At 64.7% G+C, this 20,248-nt stretch overlaps 1 protein-coding gene across 3 annotated transcripts in view; it reads left to right on the top strand.

The window, feature by feature from the left end:
• Positions 1–20,248, top strand: part of RPTOR (regulatory associated protein of MTOR complex 1) — a 342,816-nt gene that overhangs the window by 281,667 nt on the left and 40,901 nt on the right. For all 3 annotated transcript variants that reach the window (XM_070060172.1, XM_070060173.1, XM_070060174.1), the window contains 5 exons: positions 5,253–5,327; positions 8,749–8,814; positions 9,368–9,559; positions 16,577–16,717; positions 19,429–19,546. In XM_070060172.1, coding sequence (XP_069916273.1) covers positions 5,253–5,327; positions 8,749–8,814; positions 9,368–9,559; positions 16,577–16,717; positions 19,429–19,546 — 592 coding nt within the window. The remainder of the gene's footprint in view (positions 1–5,252; positions 5,328–8,748; positions 8,815–9,367; positions 9,560–16,576; positions 16,718–19,428; positions 19,547–20,248) is intronic.

Genomic DNA, 20,248 nt, shown 5'->3' with positions numbered 1-20,248 from the left:
CCAGCCCCCCAGACTTCCACGCTGGCTGTGACGCCCCAGTGGCAACAGCAGGGTGGGTCTGGGCCCCACAGAGCAGCGCGGCAAAGCATGGGGCCAGGCCTGAGGGGACGCGTGATGTCAGACAGAACAGACAGCGCCTGACGCCAGGAGAGCGTGGTGCGCACTCTGAGGCCTCGTGTTGGGAGAACTGGGTCACTGCCTCAAAAGAGATGCATTATTTAAACAGGAGGAGGGGACCGTGAAAGCACGGGGAACCAGGCAGGCTCTTCTGACCTCCGACCTGAAAGCCGTTTAGCTGTGCTCGAAGGTGCTGGTGTGTTTGAAAATTAGTAAATGATCGGCCAGCGCCACAGCTCACTAGGCTAATCCTCCGCTTTGCAGCGCCGGCACACCGGGTTCTAGTCCTGGTCGGGGCGCCAGATTCTGTCCCGGCTGCCCCTCTTCCAGGCCAGCTCTCTGCTGTGGCCAGGGAGTGCAGTGGAGGATGGCCCAGGTGCTTGGGCCCTGCACCCCATGGGAGACCAGGAGAAGCACCCGGCTCCTGGCTTCAGATCAGCGCAGTGCGCTGGCCGTGGTGGCCATTGGAGGGTGAACCAACTGCAAAAGGAAGACCTTTCTCTCTCTCTCACTGTCCACTCTGCCTGTCAAAAATAAAGATAGAAAAAAAGAAAATTAATAAATGATCGCGTAGCAAGAAAGTGAAACAGCATTGTGAGCCATGTTGTAAAAGAAACAGCAAACCTGGAGAAAAAATTTAAAATGAAATCACAGATTAAAGACTGGGTTCCCTGATACGTGAAGTTCTTCTAGAAGTCAAGCAAAGCCCCAACATTCCAGTGGAGAAATGGTCAAAGGACACGAACCAGCGGATCATGGCACAAACGCAGGCGGTTCTTGATCGTCTCCACACGTGTGCAGCGAAACTCGGAACACTGTTCTCAAGGCCCCAGAGTGGCAGCAACTCACAGGTTTTCTTTTCCACCACGCCAACTGTGGCAGTACAGGACGTACATCGGAATCGCAGCTGCGTTTGTCCTGTGACCCAGCCGCCGCCCTCCGGGGGGACTGCTGGGGTGCTTGTCCCCCGCAGCGTTGTCTGCAGTCACAGGGTCTGGTCCAGCCCCGAGAGCCCTGCTCCGGGGACTGGTAACGCGCGTGAGCCTCAGGAGGAGCCAAGAAGCCTCGCCGACCGGCGTGCCTCTGTCCGGCGTAGCTGCGAGTGAGAAAAGCGTCAAGGGAAGGCAGCTGTTTCCATGCGTTTGTGTGGACTTGGGTTCGATAAGGGAAAGGCGTTCGCAGAATAACCAGGAGGCCAGTGTGTGCGGAGGAGGTGGACGGGGTGGGGCTCCGAGTCCGTCCCCAGTGGGAACTCCCTCACCTTCTCACAGCCGGGCGTGAGCCCCACGGGGCGGGAGCGGGAGCCTGCGACGCTGCGTTTCCCGGGTTCCCGCGGAGCCTTCGCGGGGTGACTCGGGCAGCTTCCGTGCTGCCCGCCCGCTCCCCGTGTGTCAGGCACCGTGGCCTGCATCCCTGCTGCCCGTAGATCGACGCGTCCACCTGCAGGAGCCGAGGCCTGGCTCCCGGCTTCCTCCCGGCCTTCGCCCTGTCGTTGGATCCATTTGTGCAGCCGTGGAATCCATGGCTGCGTCTTCCCTCTCGTCTGCCTCCTCTTTCCCTCCTTCCTCGTCTCCATTTAATTCCCTGAAACCCTGGGATGGCAAGTCCGGGGGGGGGGGGTGCTCCGGGGGAGGAGGGCTTGCTGAGAAAACATTCCACCTTTACCCTGACCTTCAAGTGTCGTGGCAGCTGCTTAAACCCGCGAGCCAGCGAGGGAGCAGACCCAGCCACCGTGCAGTCCGGGCCGGGGTCCGCAGCTGCCGGAGCCGGCCTCGCCGCACCATGGGGTCTTCCACCCTGCGCACGGCGCCTGTGCCTCGCCGAGTGTGGCATCTGTCGGCTGCTTTTCTGCACCTTGGCGCCTCGTCCTTTCTGTTCACTGCTCCTAGCTGGGAGCAGGTAGCCGAGAGCCCGTGCCTCCGCAGACCCTGGGGCCCGCCTGCCAGCAGCCGGTGCGTGCTGAGTCCGTGCTGAGTGGCCGCTGCTGGGCCCAGACGTGGCCAGTGGCCTACCCAGACAGAGGCGTGTCGTGTGCGGCATCATTGGCACCGGCTGAAGCTGCGGTTGAGGTGCTCAGAGCGAGGCACCCGGGGTCGCATCTGCGGGACTCCATCACTCTTGAGTGTTTAAGGGGCTTCGCGGTGAGTGTGTGGGCTTTGATTCGACTTGCCGAACCTCTGTTTAAGAAGGAGAGACAGACACTTCGTTCTCAGAGCGGCTGCTCCCCACTGTGGCCGTGGGCAGCAGGCGGCACTCTGCTGCCCTGGGGACCGGGTCTGCCGGGAGTTTGTGGAGTCGATGCCTTGTGTGTGTGTTTGTCAAAACCCTAACTATAGCCGGGGGCCCAGTGTGTTCCTTGAAAGCTGCCATTTTAATTGGCTCTCTGGCTCAGGTTAGGTGCCGCAACCTGCGCCCGCGCCCACCTCTTCTGTCCGCCCACTCCCCGTCTCTAATTCCCATGTCAGCAGAGCAGCAGCCGGCAGCCCGCCTTAGCAGTTTATTGGTGTCAGGAAGAAACACCTAATTATGAGAGCACCCCAGAGACGTGGGCAGGGCTTCTGGGCCGCCGTAACCAGCCAGTGCCATCGGCACAGCCCCTGTGGCCCTGGGCAACAGGCTCCCGTGGGACCCAGCGGCGCCCTGGATGGCCAAGAGCAGGGTGCTGTGGGCTGCAGCTTCCTCGGGTCCTGGAAATCCAGTTCTTAAAATCCCAGCCCCCGTTCTCTGATGGGCTCTGTCCTCCAGGCAGCACTGCCCGCGGCAGGGGAGAGGAGGCCCCCCTCTGGGGCCGCGGCATCCTGGACGTCCTCACGAGCCCTTCCTGACGGTGGCCCCAGAAGCCTGGTCCATGTGAGGCGGGCCCCGCAGTCTGTCTCCTCTGGGAAAACAGCACCCGTGAGCTGCAGGCCAGCCGACGCTTCCAGATTGCTTTTCACGGGTTGTTTAGTCTTTGCACAGTTCCAGCCCAGGGTTCTGCAGCTTTCCCAGGCCCCGGTCCTCTCCCCAGCCCTCCCAGGGCACAGTCCTAAGCCTGCCTGTCCGAGGCATGACTGTTTAATTCTGCACAGGCAGCACCTGCAGAAATGGCTCCAGACCTGCCTGCCGGGCGGGAGCCCAGGCGTCCGGGGGACACAGCCGGGCTCAGACCCGCTCCCCGCCCCCATCTGTTCTGGGGCAGACGGCTTTCCTTCTCGGGCACCTGTCTCCTTCCCCGACCCCGTCCTCAGTACCGGGGCACCCCTCACATGGTGGCCTCTCCTACCCACGTACCAGCTGCGGTGCCTGGCGCCTGCTCCAGGGCTTAGGTCCACCTTCCCCCTGCAGAGCAACGCCCTGAGCCCGACTCGGCTCCCCGTCCTCTGTGACCCCTCCGTGAGGCCAGGCGGCCTCCCAGCCCTTTCAGGGGCTTCGCAAGCAGTAGGCCTACCCTGCCCTCCTACTCCGGCCCCCAGAACAGCTGCCATGCGCCCCTGATTTCGTCCCTGTCCTGTCCCCCCCCCCAGCTCCAGTCCCACCTCTAGTCGAGCCCTAGTTGCCACCACCAGCTGATCCCAGAGCTGTGGTCCAATTAGTCTGTGCTTCCGAGCCTGTCTCCTGCTGGCTCCGCAAGGCCCCAGGCTCTGGGCGACCCATCCCCCACTCCCTGCTGCCCCCCCCCCGCCCTGTGTCTGGGTGACCCGTCCCCCACTCCCTGGTGCCCCCTCCCTGCCCTGTGTCTGGGTGACCCGTTCCCCACTCCCTGGGGCCCCTCCCTGCCCTGTGTCTGGGCGACCCATCCCCCACTCCCTGGGGCCCCCTCCTCCCTGCCCTGTGTCTGGGCGACCCGTCCCCCGCTCCCTGGTGCCCCCTCCTCCCTGCCCTGTGTCTGGGTGACCCGTCCCCTGCTCCCTGGTGTCCCCTCCTCCCTGCCCTGTGTCTGGGCAACCGTCCCCCACTCCCTGGGGTCCCCCTACCCTTTGTCTGGGTGACCCGTCCCCCGCTCCCTGGTGCCCCCTCCCTGCCCTGTGTCTGGGTGACCCATCTCCCACTCCCTGGTGCCCCCTCCCTGCCCTGTGCTCCAGAACTGAGCCCACCACGTCCTCTTCCGTTCCTGCCCTCCCTCTCCCCTTGGATAACCCCTCTCCCCGTACACCCCAAATGACCTGGCTCCTTTCTCATTGTGACATCATGGGGTCATGTGCCATGTGGACAGTGACTGTCCCTTTTGTGTCATGTGTGACTGTCCACTCCGTTCTCATGTGTGCCACATATATAGTGACTATCTGTCCTTTTTATATGTGCCACACCCATGGCAGCTGTCCACCCAGTTGTCATATGTGTCACATGTACAGTGACCACTCTGTTGTCACCTGTGCCATGTGTGTGACAACTGTACAGTTGTCATGTGTGCCATATGTACAGTGAGTACCCCTCGTGTCACGTGTGTCACGTGCATGGTGACTGTCCACCCTGTTGTCACGTGTGGGGTGGCTTCCACTCTGTTCCCTCGAGAACTGTGGGCAGGGCAGAGATTGATTCCCCGGGCCCGGCTGGCACATGGTCGGTCCTCAGAACTGCAAGACGGCTGTGACCGTGCAGACTGGACGGTGCTCACGGGAGAGCTGCACACCTGGCGGCTTCCTGAGCTCCTGCTTCCCCCCTTGGAGCTGCTCCCTGGGCTGAGGCGAGGAGTCCCGGGAGTGCCTGCCAGGTGCCGCCGTGAGGACGGGTGCTTGTCACTGCTGCGTGGCTTGGGCCTTCCCCGCCAGGGCCCTGTGAGTGCAGGCAGTCCCGCCAGAGGCTTCGGCGGGCCGGCTGCAGAATCAGGGCGGTGTCCAGTGCCGGCCGCGTCCCAGCTCGGACAGTGCAAGGGAGCAGCTGGGCCCTGGGGTCTGAGGAAGGGAAGCGCAGGCCCCAGAGCCAGGCGGCCCGCAGCCGGGCAGCCCACCCACCAGGTAGCCAGAAGGTGGTGGTCAAGCGTTGCCCGGCGCGGCCGTGCGTTTGAGGGTGTGCGGGATCCCAGCCCTCTTGGCTCAGCCGAGAGAAACGTGTGCGGCAACAGCCCGAGCAGTGATCCGGGCATGAGCGTGCGGTGCAGCCCCGCCTGCCCCGAGCCCTCCAGGCCCTGTTCTCACGCCTTCTTCTCTCTCCCACAGTCATGCCAGGCTGACCTCGTGAAGGACAACGGCCACAAGTACTTCCTGTCCGTCCTCGCGGACCCGTACATGCCAGTAAGGACCGCTCCTCTGGGCAGGCCGCGCGTCCCCCTGCTCCTGGGCCCCTGAGGAAGGCATCAGCGGGGGTGGCGCCGCCCCACACGCCTGGGGAGGGCCAGGCCAAGCGCCTCGCTGTGGGCGGTGCTCCCTGGCGTCTCCGCCCCTCCCTGGGAGCTGTAGTCCACCCACTCTGACTCAGGCCTGGAGTAAGATCCCGTCTTCTAGTGGGTGTCTGGCATGACCTGAGGGAGCACTGCTCTCAGACAGCGGGAGAGGCCTGCGGCAGGGCGGGGCCTGTGCCTGCCCGCCCAGGGAGGCGAGGGAGGGGGAGGCAGATGAGAGCGCTCGCGGGGCTCGTTGCACTTGTCTCGTTAGGGCGCTAAGGGTTGTAACCCACAGACGGCCTCTGTAAATGCGTCATAGCTGATCTCTCTGTTCGCAGTGTAGTGATGGAGACAAACAGGTGTCCTGGATAAGTCCTGCATGTAACTTAATTTTGCCGGAGTTTACCAAGCGTGCCAGCTTGCTGCCGCAGTGCTAGGGTGAAGGAAGCTGTTTGTCAGTTATTCCACCGTCCAGCTGGTCTTCTAAACCGGACGGTGAAGCCCGAGGCAGACAGCGTCGTGAGCAGGACCGTGACGTGACGGGTCCCCCTGCTCCGACGTGAGCGTGGCGTCTAGACGTCACGGGCAGTGGCGTTCACACTTCACACGAGCTCGTCAGGCCGAGGGAGAAGGCGAGGAGTGGGGAGAGGGCCCCGCCGTAAACTCGGGGACAAGGCCGAGTCTGCAAGGAAGAATAGGAATCTCCCGATGCTGCGGCCCAAGAGGGGGACCCCGGAGAGCCTGGCGGGCAGCGGACAGCACTACCTGGCGACCCCAGGGGTCTGCGCCACAGCGGGCACCGAGCACCGTGGTCCTGCCCCCTGCCCAAGGCCTGGCACAGTGTCCCTACGTGCGTGAGGCCCACCCCTCACCCAGGGCCGCACAGAAAGGAGAGGAAGGGCCTTTGGGAGGCGATGGGTGCCTCAGGCTGCTGCACACTCGTGCGCAGCGTCAGGGCGGGTGCTGCCCTCGGGGAGCCCACCCGGGGTCCCCCAGACAAGCACCAGGCCTTCCCGCAGGGACGCTCCCGGCAGCCAGCACCCAGGAGCGACAAAGCAGATCCGAGGAAGCCAGCAGAGCCGGCCTCGGCAGTGCCGGTCAGGCCACGTAGGTGTTCGTGGAAAGTGACCGGAAGAGGACCACGGGCTCTCCGTCGCTCGTGCCGCTTCTTCCCGAGGCTCCCTGCTTACCCTCGGGAGTGACCCGTTGTGCCTAAGCAGGCAGGTCTGAGGGGCCATGCGTCCCGTAATGGAGGGCCGCCGCCCTGCAGGCGGGAGACGGAGAGACCCAGTGAGGCTGAGAGCACACCGGGGCCAGGGCCGGGGCCGAAGGGGGCAGCAGAGGGGCGGGCGCTCGCAGTGGCGTCCTCCTGGAGACAGGGTTTCACGGAAGCGCACAGGGCGTCCTGCAGGTGGGGGTCACAGGGAGAGCACAGGGCGTCCTGCAGGTGGGGGTGCAGGGAGAGCACAGGGCGCCCTGCAGGTGGGGGTGACAGGGAGAGCACAGGGCGTCCTGCAGGTGGGGGTGACAGGGAGAGCACAGGGCGTCCTGCAGGTGGGGTGCAGGGAGAGCACAGGGCGTCCTGCAGGTGGGGGTGGGGTGACAGGGAGAGCACAGGGCGTCCTGCAGGTGGGGGTGGGGTGACAGGGAGAGCACAGGGCGTCCTGCAGGTGGGGTGCAGGGAGAGCACAGGGCGCCCTGCGGGTGGGGGTGACAGGGAGAGCACAGGGCGTCCTGCGGGTGGGGGTGGGGTGACAGGGAGAGCACAGGGCGCCCTGCGGGTGGGGGTGGGGTGACAGGGAGAGCACAGGGCGTCCTGCGGGTGGGGTGGGGGTGCAGGGAGAGCACAGGGCGTCCTGCGGGTGGGGTGGGGTGACAGGGAGAGCACAGGGCGTCCTGCAGGTGGGGGTGGGGGTGCAGGAGAGCACAGGGCGTCCTGCAGGTGGGGGTGACAGGGAGAGCACAGGGCGTCCTGCAGGTGGGGGTGGGGGTGACAGGGAGAGCACAGGGCGTCCTGCAGGTGGGGGTGGGGGTGACAGGGAGAGCACAGGGCGCCCTGCAGGTGGGGGTGGGGTGACAGGGAGAGCACAGGGCGTCCTGCGGGTGGGGTGACAGGGAGAGCACAGGGCGTCCTGCGGGTGGGGGTGGGGAGCAGGGCTTAGAGACGATCCCGTGAGACGTGCAGCGCGGTGAGCACAGCCCCACTGATGGCAGCAGGCAGTGGAGGGCGGGCTGCCCTCAGTCCTGTCCCCAGCTGAGTTACCCCTCGGGGACAGGGGGCGCAGACGCGGGTCAGACAGGACCCAGCGCCCCACTCTCTGAGCTCCACAGAAGAAAGCTATAAACTGCGCTTCCAGGAGGGGACACTGAACCCCGAGGGAGAAGTGGGGTGCAGGAAGGAAGCAGCGAAAAGCAGACTGCAAACATGTGGCTGCATCTAAATAAGCCTTTTATTTTTTTAAGATTTTTTATTTCAAAGGCAGACTTACACAGAGAGATCGTCCACCCTCTGGCTCACTCCCTACATGGCCACAGAGGTTGGGCCAGGCCAAAGCCGGGCCAGGATTTCCAGCTAGGTCTCCCACGTGGGTGACAGGCACCCAAGCACGTGGGCCCCCTCCTGTGCCTTCCCCGGTGCATCGAGGGGGAACTGGGAGCAGAGCAGCTCACCCCACTGCCGCAGTGCCTGCCCCTGAGTCAGCTTTGTGGAAATGAATCCCGCTACTAGTCTTTCGTTCAAGGAGGAAGCAGGCGGAATTAAGGTCCCCTGAGAGCCTTGGATTCATCCCAGGGGCGTAGAGAACAAATTAGATGCTTGAGTGAGTGAGTGTGTGTGTGTACGTGTGTGTGTGCACGCACACGCGTGCTTGATGCAGAGCGCCAGGAAGACTGAAATTGACCGGGTCCCAGGAAGGGCAAGGTGGGCACCGCCCGACCCAGCAGAGAGCAGGAGGCAGCCAGGGTGGGCAGGCTGGGTGCTGGGTGGCAGGGACAGCACACGTGAATGGGACGAGGAGAGGTGGGCGGCGTGTCCAGGCCTCACGTAGACTGCCCTGGCCACCTGACAGAGGAAGGCCGCCAGGTGGCCCCAGACCGGTGACGCCGTCCCGAGGCGTCGGCTCTTCGAGGGCCCGGTCTGCTCGGCGGAGAGGCGGAGCCGCAGCCTCCGGGCCCTCTCCCAGGGCTGTGCTCGTGGCGGAGCTGGTCAGTGCAGCACAGCCCAGCTGGCTCCCGGTGCCTGGGGCGCGCCCCGGGCTTAGCGTGGAGACTGCAGGGAGTCGGGCCGAGTTCCCTCCAGGCGAGCGCAGGACCGAGGCGGGTGTGTTTTCCAGGCGGAGCATCGGACCATGACAGCCTTCATCCTCGCCGTGATTGTCAACAGCTACAACACGGGGCAGGTGAGCGTCCCGCCACCGCCCCACCCTCCCCTCCCCCTGGCACTGTGGGGGTGGGGTGGGGGGCTGTTAGGAAACCTGGTGGAGAAGGTGCTGTGCCCTGACGGTCTGGCGAGACCAAGACCAACCAAGACCGTCAGCCTGGCCAAGTGAGGTTGCAGGACGGTTGCCCAGTGGAGGCCCCGCCCCCCACGGGGCAGGTGTGAGGTGGAAGCCCCACCCCCACGGGGCAGGTGTGAGGTGGAAGCCCCGCCCCCACGGGGCAGGTATGAAGTGGAGGCCCCGCCCCCCACAGGGCAGGTGTGAGGTGGAAGCCCCGCCCCCACGGGGCAGGTATGAAGTGGAGGCCCCGCCCCCCACAGGGCAGGTGTGAGGTGGAGGCCCCGCCCCCCACAGGGGCAGGTGTGAGGTAGAAGCCCCGCCCCCCACGGGGCAGGTGTGAATCGACGGGATTTAAAATGAGAAAACGGGAGCCAGGCCTGCGGTGCATTAAGCAGGCTCCCCCAGGAGGCGGTGGCCCGTGCCCCCGCCCAGCCCCGGTGTCTCTGCCCTCCAGGAGGCCTGCCTGCAGGGAAACCTGATCGCCATCTGCCTGGAGCAGCTCAGCGACCCGCACCCCCTGCTGCGCCAGTGGGTGGCCATCTGCCTGGGCAGGATCTGGCAGAACTTTGACTCGGCCCGGTGGTGCGGGGTGCGGGACAGCGCACACGAGAAGCTCTGCAGCCTCCTCTCCGACCCCATCCCCGAGGTGAGTCCCTGCGCGGGGCCCCGTGGGCCTTCCCCGCCGAGGGTGCTCCCGCACGCAGGCAGGGCCCGGCTCCTCTGCGGGGTGCCAGGCTCAGGCCCCGGGGCTGCAGAGGGGAGGGGCCGGCACCTCGTGCCGGGGCAGGCTGGGGAAAGTGCCGGGCGCTGCCCGGTCCCCCTCAGGCCCAGGGCGTCTGCGCCAGCCCTGCTCACAGCCAGGTCTGAGGGGAGGGCAGGCGGCTCTGCCCCGTGCCCTGGACCTGCCTCCGAGGGCCAGGCTCTGAGGCCGCTCGCGTCCCCACCCCTGCGGTCCTCATGGAAGTGTTTCCACGGTAAATAGACTCACTCGCTTCCCAGTCTCAGGAGGATTTAAGGCGTCAAACAAAACACGGAAGGGACGTTGGGAAGGAACGGGGGTGGGGCTGAAGGGAAGAGGAGGGCACAGCGAGTCCTGAGGCCAGCCAGGAGCCCAGACTCCGGACGCCAGCCGACGAGGACGAGCCCGCCCAGCCCCACAGTCGCCAGTGTCCCGGGAGATACCCAAGGCCACGGTCAGAGGAGGCAGGGCGGCTGCAGCCTGAGGTGCCTCGAGGTGTCTGCTTCCCCTTCTGGGAGCAAGGAGCTTCAGGTACAGGACCAGGCTCGTGGCAGGGAGACAGCGCAAGGGACAAGCGAACACTGGGGCGCAGCAGCTGGCGAGAGAGAGCGGGGAGCCATGGAGGGGGCGTTCCGGAACACGGGACCCCTGGCTCTTGCCTGCTTCGTGACTGTCCAGCTCAGGGCCGTGCGGTCCCCGTGGCGCTAGCCTTTCCTCCAGGCAGGTCCCCGTGCGGTCACTGTGTCACTAGTCTTTCCTCCGGGCAGGTCCCCGTGTGGTCACTGTATCACTAGTCTTTCCTCCGGGCAGGTCCCCGTGCGGTCACTGTGTCACTAGTCTTTCCTCCGGGCAGGTCCCCATGCCCCTGACTGCTCTTCAGCCAGGTGTGACCCACAGAGGTGCCACCATTCCCTGGGTCACGGGAGCACCACGCAGCTCCTTCTCGGCACACGGGTGGCCAGGACTCACGTCAGAGGTGCATCCACACGTCAGTGGGGTGGGGGGCCCTGCAAGGTTTCTCAGACCGTCCCTGCACCTTGTCAGTGAGCTGGGGTCAGATTTTGGGGTCACTCCATGCTGAGGGGCGGCCCGCGTGCAGGTTCGCACCGTGTGTGTTCTGAGCCTTCTCGCGTGCTCCGTGGCAGGGTGAAGGCAGCCTTGTGTGTTCCCAGAGCCGCTCTGCACCGTCCACCGGGGTCAGGCCCTCGCTGACGGTCACCTCAGAAAGGGAGGGTTTCTCGAGGAGGCAGAGAACGCAAGAGGTGGAGCGCGGTGTCTCGAGTTGAGGGCTTGTCCGCACGGACACTGGTGCAGGCAAGAGCGCCTGGCCTGTCTCTGGGCTGATGGGAGGAGGTGTAGTCCCCGACTGAGCCCAAACCCTGCCTCTAGCTCACCTTGGCTGCTGGGCTGCAGTCCGGGCGACCCCGCAGGGCACGGGGTCTGCTGGGAGCAGCTGGGACCCACAAGGACGCAGACGCGGCCTCCGGCTGGCGCTCAGCACCTCCGTTGCTCCTGTCCGGGGCTTCGTGAGCAGCTGTCGGCTGCCCGGTCTCCAGCCTGTCCCAGCCCCTCTCTGTGCCTTCTCCCCTGGTGGTGTGGGAGGATGGCGGGTGCGTGCCGCCGGGAGCATCCAGGGTGCCGTCCCAGAACAGTGACTGAGAGGCGGATGGAGAGGAGCGGTGCTCAGTGCTGGGCCCGCGGCGTCTGCCGGGCAGAGGTCGAGATGGGACCTAACCACGAGCGAATGTGTACCCAGGCTCTCAGAACAGGTCTGCCGCACGGCCGCGAGCTTCCCCGGGAGACCGGAGGCAGGGAGTGAGCAGCCGAGCCCAAGGCATCAGACACACTCTGGCAGGCACCAGCGATGGCTCAAGGACAAGGGTCCCCGCCTCCACCTGGGGGAGCTGATGGGGTCACTGGCCCCCATTGTGGGCATCTGGGGAGAGAACCACCAATGGGAGCCATCCTGTCGCTCCCCCTCTTCGTGGAGGAACGACACAGGACCCTGCGCTGTTCTTTCGTCTGCTCGGCCCTCCCCGGGTTTTCTGCTGGTTCTTCCCGGGTTGGCTACCGACCCTTCCACCTCCGTGGAAGGGCGGTTCCCCCTGCCACATTCCCCACTTCCGCAGGGGAGCGGCACACCGCCGGCCAGCTCTCTCGGGGGCTGCACAGGTGTTCCCCTTAGATGTTCCTGGTGCATGCCGTCTCTCTCCTCCTTTATAGTCCTCCTCCGCCAATCCCAACTCGGCTGCCCACACGCCGAGTACGCTGCTCTCCTCCAATCAGGAGCGAGTCCTACAGTTTATTGGCTGAACTGGAGGCACCTGTGTAGAAGCTGTTTTCTTCTCTCCCAGCGCCATATTGTGGGAGAGCAGATGCATAGAATAAGTCTTAATTCCAGTAACTCAGTCTAGTCCGGGTTGCTCCCCACAGATCCCCCTTTCTTTTTATTTTTTGGCGTTGATACGCGCCTGTCTTCGGTGTCCCGCAGCACACACTCTGCTCTACTTGCTAGAGTTGCCGCAGGTTCTTACACGTCCTATCAATCAGGCAAACCGAATCCGGGTCCTCTCTTCGCCATGTTGTGAGGAGGTTTTTAGGCGCTGATGCGTGCCTGTGTTCGGTGCCCTGCAGCGCATGCTCTGGTCGAGCCGCCTGTTGGTGCTTACCGCCCTAATCAGGCAGACCGAATCCAAGCTTTCTCATTGCCGTATTGTGGGGGAGACTTATTAGTGTTGGTTCGTGCCTATCTTCGGTGACCTGCGGCTCGTACTCTGGTCGAGCTGCTTGCTGGTGCTTACCGCCTTAATCAGGCAGACCGAATCCAAGCCTTCTAATTGCGGTATTGTGGGGAGGCCTTACTGATGTTAATTCGTGCCTGTCTTCGGTGACCTGCGGCGCATAAGCTGCTAGCCGCCCGCAGGTGCTCACCGCCTCCCTAATCAGGCAGACCGAATCCAAGCTTTCTTATTGCCATGTTGAGGGGAGGCCTTTCTATTTCTCTATTTCTCTATCTCCGGGCATTCCTATTTCTCCCATTTTACTTCTATCTTCCAGCATTCCTATTTCTCTCATTTTACTTCTAAACTTCTGTTTCTCTTATCCCTGCGGCTTCCCGGCGCCTCGCCCTGCCGGCGCCCGCCCCGAGGCTGCTTCTCGGCGGCTTTCCGGCTCTGAGCTGCTTCAGCCCGCGCCTCTCTCATCTGCGCGGCTTCGCGGCTCTGCGCGGCTCGGCTTTGCGCGCACACTCCGCGGTCTCCGCGCTAGCCCCGCGTTCCCTATCTACTTGTGCCCCACACGCTCTCTCTGCGTGCGGCAGCCTCCGCGAATCACACAGCGTAGCTCACGTCTCCGCCACTAGCATTCAATCCAAGTTCCCCGGGCTAGCCTGGCGAATTCAACCCAGCTCACGTCTCCGCCCCACGATTTGGCTACCCGTCCTTTGCTCCCCGGGCTAATCAGACGGATCCCAACCAGGCTTACGTTTCCGCTTCTGGTTTTAACTTTTCGCCCCCTATTCCCGGGCTAACTTGAGAATCCCAAAGTGGCTTTCGTCTCCGCCTCGGCCTGCCCCCCGCGGCTTCAATTTCCCTAACATTTTTCTCTACCCGGTATGTTTCCCTAAGTTTTCTTCCAACAATACTCCTCCCTCATTTCTCCTGGCCTCTCCCCACAGTCCGCGTCCGAGTCTGTTTGTTCTAGCTTTCACTTTCGCTTTCGACCTTAGAGATTTCTCCCAGCTTCCCCTTGTAGTCCGTATCTGAATCTATGCCTAGGCTTTCAACAGCTTCCTCCGGCACCTCTTTCGTCCGGCTTTTCCCTAGGCTGTTTGCTAGTCTCTCTCTCCGGTAATTTCCCACTTCTTCCCGGTTTCTTCCCTCCTAAGTTTTCTATCCGTCCTAGGTTTCCTATCCGAGTCACGGCACCATTATGTCGCTCCCCCTCTTCGTGGAGGAACGACACAGGACCCTGCGCTGTTCTTTCGTCTGCTCGGCCCTCCCCGGGTTTGCTGCTGGTTCTTCCCGGGTTGGCTACTATCCCTTCCACCTCCGTGGAAGGGCGGTTCCCCCTGGCCGCTTTCCCCACTTCCGCAGGGGAGCGGCACACCGCCGGCCGGCTCTCTCGGGGGCTGCACAGGTGTTCCCCTTAGATGTTCCTGGTGCATGCCGTCTCTCTCCTCCTTTATAGTCCTCCTCCGCCAATCCCAACTCGGCTGCCCACACGCCGAGTACGCTGCTCTCCTCCAATCAGGAGCGAGTCCTACAGTTTATTGGCTGAACTGGAGGCACCTGTGTAGAAGCTGTTTTCTTCTCTCCCAGCGCCATATTGTGGGAGAGCAGATGCATAGAATAAGTCTTAATTCCAGTAACTCAGTCTAGTCCGGGTTGCTCCCCACACATCCAATGAATGCATTTTAAACATCTTTGGAATTCGGTTAATCTTCAAAAAAAAAATGGCAAAAATATCTCCCTCTTGAGCCTTCCTGGTTCTCTACCCCTCACTACTGGAGACCCCCCAGAGAGGCCTCTGCACACGCTGTCCCCTCCCATCCCTTCGTCACCAGCAGAGCCGTCAGTCCTCGGCCTGGGCCCAGCCCTCCCGCCCACGTTGCGGTGGCTCCTCACGAGGTCTAAGGGGCAGAGAGAGGGGCGTGGGAGCCGGTGTGCGGCCAGAGCCTGAAGAATGTCTGCTACGCCGGTGTGCTGCTCCGTGCTCTGTGAGGATGAACCACAGACTGACCAGACGCTGACCGCAAAGAGCCCGTCTGCCCTGGGAGCTTCTCTGGGCAGCACCTGTGGAGGGCCCCCAGGAGCCCCACAGAGAGCCCCCCGCCCCGCGTTCCCTGCACCCGTGTGCACACTCGCATCAGCACCAGGGACGTGTCTGTCCACCACCGGCTTTAGGCCCCAGAGCGGGGACCTGCCAGGCACAGGTGCGGGCGAGCCCAGCGTGAGCCCTGGCAGGAAGCTCAGACAGGACGCTGCTCGTCGTCCCCACAGCCAGGAAAAGCCTTGTCGCTCTCGCAGCCGCCGCCGCCAGATGCGTCAGCCTCTGCAGATGAGCCCCCGGAAGCCGTTCGCCGGGACTCCGGCTGCTGTGTGACGTCAGCAGGCTCTGCCGTGGCGTGAATAAGGCTGGGGCTTGGCGCTGCCTCCCTCCCCGTCTGGCTCTTCCTCACCTCGGGCTGCTGCCTGTGAACCCTCTCCCTGCCTGGGGCTCATCTGCTAACGCGACCGCAGCCCTCAGAGGCGCCCCTTCCCCACTGACCGCAGCCCTCAGAGGCGCCCCTTCCCCACTGACCGCAGCCCTCAGAGGCGCCCCTTCCCCACCGGCTCCCCGCCACCACCACGCCCGGCTCTGACCCACACTGCCTTCCACATCCACAGCCACTCTCCGGCTCTGTTCCCCCCACCCGCCAAGTGACCGGGTCCTCCCGTCCTGCCCGCCGCCGCCTCGTCCTCCTCCAGGTCCCGCCCTGGCAGTGGTCGTCCTGCACCTGCGCCTGCCCCTCGGGCCTACCACTCCACTCCCTGCCCTCCCCCTCCCTCCAGCAGTGCTCCTCCTCCTTGGGAACCCCTCCCAGGCCACTCTGTCCACGCCACCCCCCGCCGTGCAGGTTCCTGGAATTCCCGCTGCACTCAGGTGGCCGCGGCAGGCCCCGGTCAGCGTGGGCAGGCGAGCCCGGCTTCCCCCCGGCTGTGTCTGCAGAATGGCTAGCGGCAGGCGGTGCTGCAGTCAAACTGATTCCAGCTCTAGATTAATTTGTAAGCCACTGGCAGGAGCGGCGGGGGGCTCGTGTAGATGACGGGACCCGTGTGGGAGGCTGCGGCAGCAGCTTTCTCAGGGTCCGGGGCTTCTGTCTGCCTGCCTGGTGGGGGCCCAGCCTGCGGCTCCGGCCCTGGTCAGGCCACTTGGGCTCCCCCGGTAAGGGTGTTCTGGGGATTTCACCCATTTGTTTAAGATTGATTGATTGATTGATTTGGAAGAGTTTCAGAGAGGGAGACACAGAGGGCTCTTCCACCCGCTAGCTCGCTCACTCCCTAGATGTCCTTGATGGCCAGGACTGAGCCAGGCCAAAGCAGGAGCTTCTTCCAGGTCTCCTACATGGGCGGCACGGGCCCGAGCACTTGGACCATCTTCTGCTTTTCCCAGGCCGTTAGCGGGAATTTGGATCAGAAGCGGAGTAGCCGGGACACAAGCAGGCGCCCATAAGGGCTGCTGGCCCCCAGGCAGCGCTCTGTCTGCTACGCCCCGCGCCGGCCCTCACCCGTTACTTCCTTTGCTCTCCAACCGGCCTGTGCAGGGCACATCCCGGCGCTCGTTTTTGGAGATGAGGGGCGGGGTCTGTGAGGCTGACTCTGCTGGGACCACGCAGTGCAGGAGGCCGGAGCTGAGCCAAGGTCCCACCCGCCACAGCCAGCCCAGTCTCCAGTGGGCGTCGCTGCCGGCCCAGCCTTCCAGAGGCCCAGCTCCGTCTGGATTCCCATCTCTGCACCCTGGCCCAGCCTCCCGGGGCGGGGCCGGGGCGACTCCCCTGGCCCAGCCTCCCAGCAGGGACCCTGGCGACACCCCTGGCCCAGCCTCCCGGCGGGGGGGGGCGGGGGGGGGCGGGGCGACTCCCCTGGCGACTCCCCTGGCCCAGCCTCCCAGCGGGGGCCGCGGTGACTCCCCTGGCGACTCCCCTGGCCCAGCCTCCCAGCAGGTCTGGGGCGACTCCCCTGTCTGATTCCTCCTTTTGCTCCCTGGGTTTTTGCGTCCCCGGAGGGTTCCGCCACGAGCACTGTGGCTCTGGCCGTGGAGCGCGGCTCAGGTGCGGCTGCAGCACGGGCCCTGTCTGAGCCCAGCTACACGGAGCTGCGCGGGGCGGACCTGCAGGCAGCGGACGCGTCCGCAGGCCTGACTGACCCCTGCCCTGCCTTGCAGGTCCGTTGCGCGGCCGTCTTCGCTCTGGGCACGTTCGTGGGCAACTCTGCCGAGAGGACAGACCACTCCACCACCATCGACCACAACGTGGCTATGATGCTGGCCCAGCTCATCAGCGACGGGAGCCCCATGGTGCGGAAGGTGCGTGAGCCCGGCGCGCTCCCCCCCCCCCCCCCCGCCAGCCCAGCCCTGTGCCTGCTTCCCTCTCCGCATCGCGTCTCTCCATCAGATCTGCGTGTTTGCCTCATTGTCAAGGCAGGGAACGGGCTGTGCTCCCAGAGCTTGTCTGTGTAGACTTGCCTGCCTGGGAGGCGCTCATGCCCCGTGGTGGCTGCAGAGGGCAGCGCCCCCCCCCCCCCCGTGTCCACCGGTGACCTGAATGTGGTTTTAGCAGCGTGGAAACGTTTGCTTCCCTGATGACCTGTAGGAACGTCACGGGTTACACCCCTGTCCAACGCCGGCTCCCCACAACCTCATTCTCCACCTTCCCCGCCACCTCCCACCAGAAAGGGGCTTCTGGGGGCCCTGGTTCCTGCCTGTGCCTCACGCTGCCTCGGGGGCGGCTGGAGTGGACGGCATCCTGCCTGGCAGGGGAGGCAGGCCAGCCCTGCGGGGGCCACGGGCCGCCCTCGTCACTGTGCCTCCTCGGCGTGTCGGGCATCTGGGTGGCTCGCTGTGTGCTCTGGCTTGGGGCTGTTGGTTTGATGAGCAGGCAGCATCGAGGCACTGGGAGGGACGTGACCCCAACACGCTTACACCCCCCACAGCCGAACAGCAGGCGGGCGCGCCCCACCACCCCCTCCCGAGGTTCACGCGAGGCCCCACTTCGCCGGTTCTCACCCTGCTGTCGGCTGCCTTCGGCCCAGGCCGAGTCCTCTCTCCCGCGTCAGAGGGCCCTCGTGGACGGCCCTGGCAGCTGCAGCAGGCCCGCAGCTCCTCTGTTGTGTTAAACTCACGTTTAACGGGAGAAAAGCTGCTTCTTGCCAGCGGCTGTTGGAGCAGGAAGGCACTGATTGTGGGCCGGGAGGGCGTCCCCGCGGTCCCCGGGAGCCCGGGAGCTCTCGCGTGCATCCCGAGGGCAGTGCCAGGCCCTGGGCCTCCAGCCTGCTTGTAGCCCTGGGTGCCAGGGCACACGGACGTGGCTCGCCACTTTGCCACGGGCAGCGTGGTGGTCGCTTGTGCTGTGTGCGCCCCAGAGCTGCAGGCTGCAAGGCTGTTGGGACCCAGACGCGCCGGCACCAGCATGCTCTGCTCCCCACGCTCCCCCCCCCACCCCGTCCTTGCTAGCGCACAGGCTCTGACGCCTGAGGCTCTGGAGCGGGGGGGCGCGGCGCCTGACGAGGAATCCCTGATGACACGAAGGCGCTTCAGAAAACGTCGCCCCGAGGTGGGCAGCGTTCCCTGGACCGAGTCAGCCGGGGACGGGAGGGAGGAGGAGAGAGGTCAAAGCAGGCGTGTGTGCGGAGGCCTGGGCAGGGTCGGCCACCGTGTGCCCAGGGGCTGCTCATCCTTCAGGTGGTGCGAGTGAGACGGCCGTGGCTCCTCTGGCGGCCCATTGTCAGGAGCTGGGGTTCCCTCGGATCTGCTCCACGGGTGCCCCCGCAAGCCTGTCCTCGGCCGGCAGTGGCAGAGGGCCGCAGGAAGGGCCTCTGAGGGGTGTCGCTGCGCAGCGGCCGGGCGGGAGCCTTTGTTCTGCTCCCCGGAGAACCTGCGTCCAGCTCCTGCCCAACCCCGCGGCCCAGCAGGCCCAGAGCCGCAGAACTCCCTGTGGGCCTGCAGCCGCGTGGCTGATCTTCGCCAGGGCCCCTGGGGACCCCAGCCTGGGGGGACTGGAGTGTGGCTCTGGCTGCAGGGCAGGCAGGGCACAGATCCCCGCCCGCTCCCCAGCTCAGCGCCGCGGCGCCAGAGAGCAAGGGTGTGCCGGCGGCTCTTTGTGACGTGGCGTTTACGCCTCCTCCCACATCTGCCGCGTTGTCCTCCACTGTCTAGGAGCTCACTGACAGGCTGGAGCCGGCAGGCACGCGGGGCCGCCCTTGTTACTCGGACCTTGCTGGTCCTGAGGAGAATCTGCAGGTTGCACACTTGCGGGCACCGACCTTGTCGGGCAGGGTGGGCCGGGGTGCTGTTTGTGACCCCAGCCCCAGGGCCCAGCGCCCGTGTTCCAAGCTCACTCGCTGTTGTCGGCCTTAGGACAGACGTAAGAACTGTCTGGATACTTTAGGTTTCGTTCGCAAGTGCTTGTGAGCCAGCCCCCGCCCCCAGCCACGTGTTTGGTCCGAGCCACGTGTGTCCTGACGACACGTGTTGAAGATTGCACCGTGATGAGCTCACACGCGTCGGAAGGGAAGGCTGCTCTGTTCCCCAGACCCTCGCTAAACGTCTCCTCCCTCTGCAAACCGCCCGGAGATGGGAGGACTTGACTGGGCGGGGTGGGGGAGGGGAGCCAGAGGCGGGCACTCGCTGTTCAGTGTGACCAGAGGCCGGGCAGGAAGCAGCCCGCACCCCACGAGAGCTCAGGCCCCATAAGGCCACTCCCTGCACCAGGGCTAACAGCGTGCAACTCCGGCAAGCATGAGGCCACCCATGGGGCCTGGAGAGGCACCCCCTGCTCTGCAGCCCCTGCATGTGGAGCCCGGAGAGGCACCCCCTGCTCTGCAGCCCCTGCGTGTGGAGCCCGGGGAGGCCCCTTGCTTTGCACCCCCTCTCACAACAGCTGGAAGGGTCCTGTCTCTAACACTGGTCGCAGGGTTGTGTTTGGACCTCTCTCTCTCTGTGGCGTCTCAGGCGTCCGGCACTGACGTGAGTCTCGTTACCAGCCCGGTGAGCGTTCACGTCCCTGTACCTCTCGGCAGGAGCTGGTGGTGGCCCTGAGTCATCTCGTCGTGCAGTATGAAAGCAACTTCTGCACCGTGGCCCTGCAGTTCATGGAGGAGGAGAAGAACTACCCCCTGCCTTCCCCCGCGACCACAGGTACCCCCTTGTTTTTGAAGCCCTGCAACCCATCCCCGCTCCAGCAGAAGCCACCGCCCCCTCCCGCTGCCGGCCAGGCCCCTCGCCGAGCCAGGGCTCCAGTCGGGTTCCTCAGGCCTGCCTCCGGCCGTCTCAGGCGCTCAGCAAACCGTGGGGGGCAATGACCCCCTTCCTCTCCCCCTTTCCTTCGATCAAATTCATGGACATCGTGGCGGACGGCAGAACTTCTGCCGTGGGGGTGGAGAACGCACGTGGGCGAGGAGTGACCTCAGGCCCATGCGGCCCCGAGTCAGGCCGGGAGGCTCCCCCTCTCGCGTCTGCTTTTCTCTGGAGAACACGGTCAACCCCTCCCCGACATCACCGCCATTGCCGAGGGCTCGTGACCAGGAGCAGACCTGGGAGGGGTGGCAGAACCAGAGTGGCCAGGCCCCAGCAGCCCACAGCCCATGTCACTGAGGCCGCGTGGGCCCCGTCCTGTGCCGTGTGGCCTTTTGCCGTTTAACATTCTCAAAGACAGGCAGCTGCCTTGCTGGGCTCTCCAGCTCCTGCCCATGGCCCCAGAGCTGAAAGCCCCTTCCCTCAGCTCGGTCCTGCCCAGAAACAGGCGCCACCTCCTGTCGCCGCAGCTGAGGCAAGAGGGCGAGGACCTTCCTTTTTTCTTTTTCTTTTTTTTTTTTTTTTAGGTTTTATTTAAAGATTTAC

The sequence above is a fragment of the Oryctolagus cuniculus genome, chromosome 17 (assembly GCF_964237555.1).
Source record: "Oryctolagus cuniculus chromosome 17, mOryCun1.1, whole genome shotgun sequence".
NCBI lineage: Eukaryota > Metazoa > Chordata > Mammalia > Lagomorpha > Leporidae > Oryctolagus > Oryctolagus cuniculus.
This window is presented reverse-complemented; position numbering and strand designations above follow the sequence as displayed.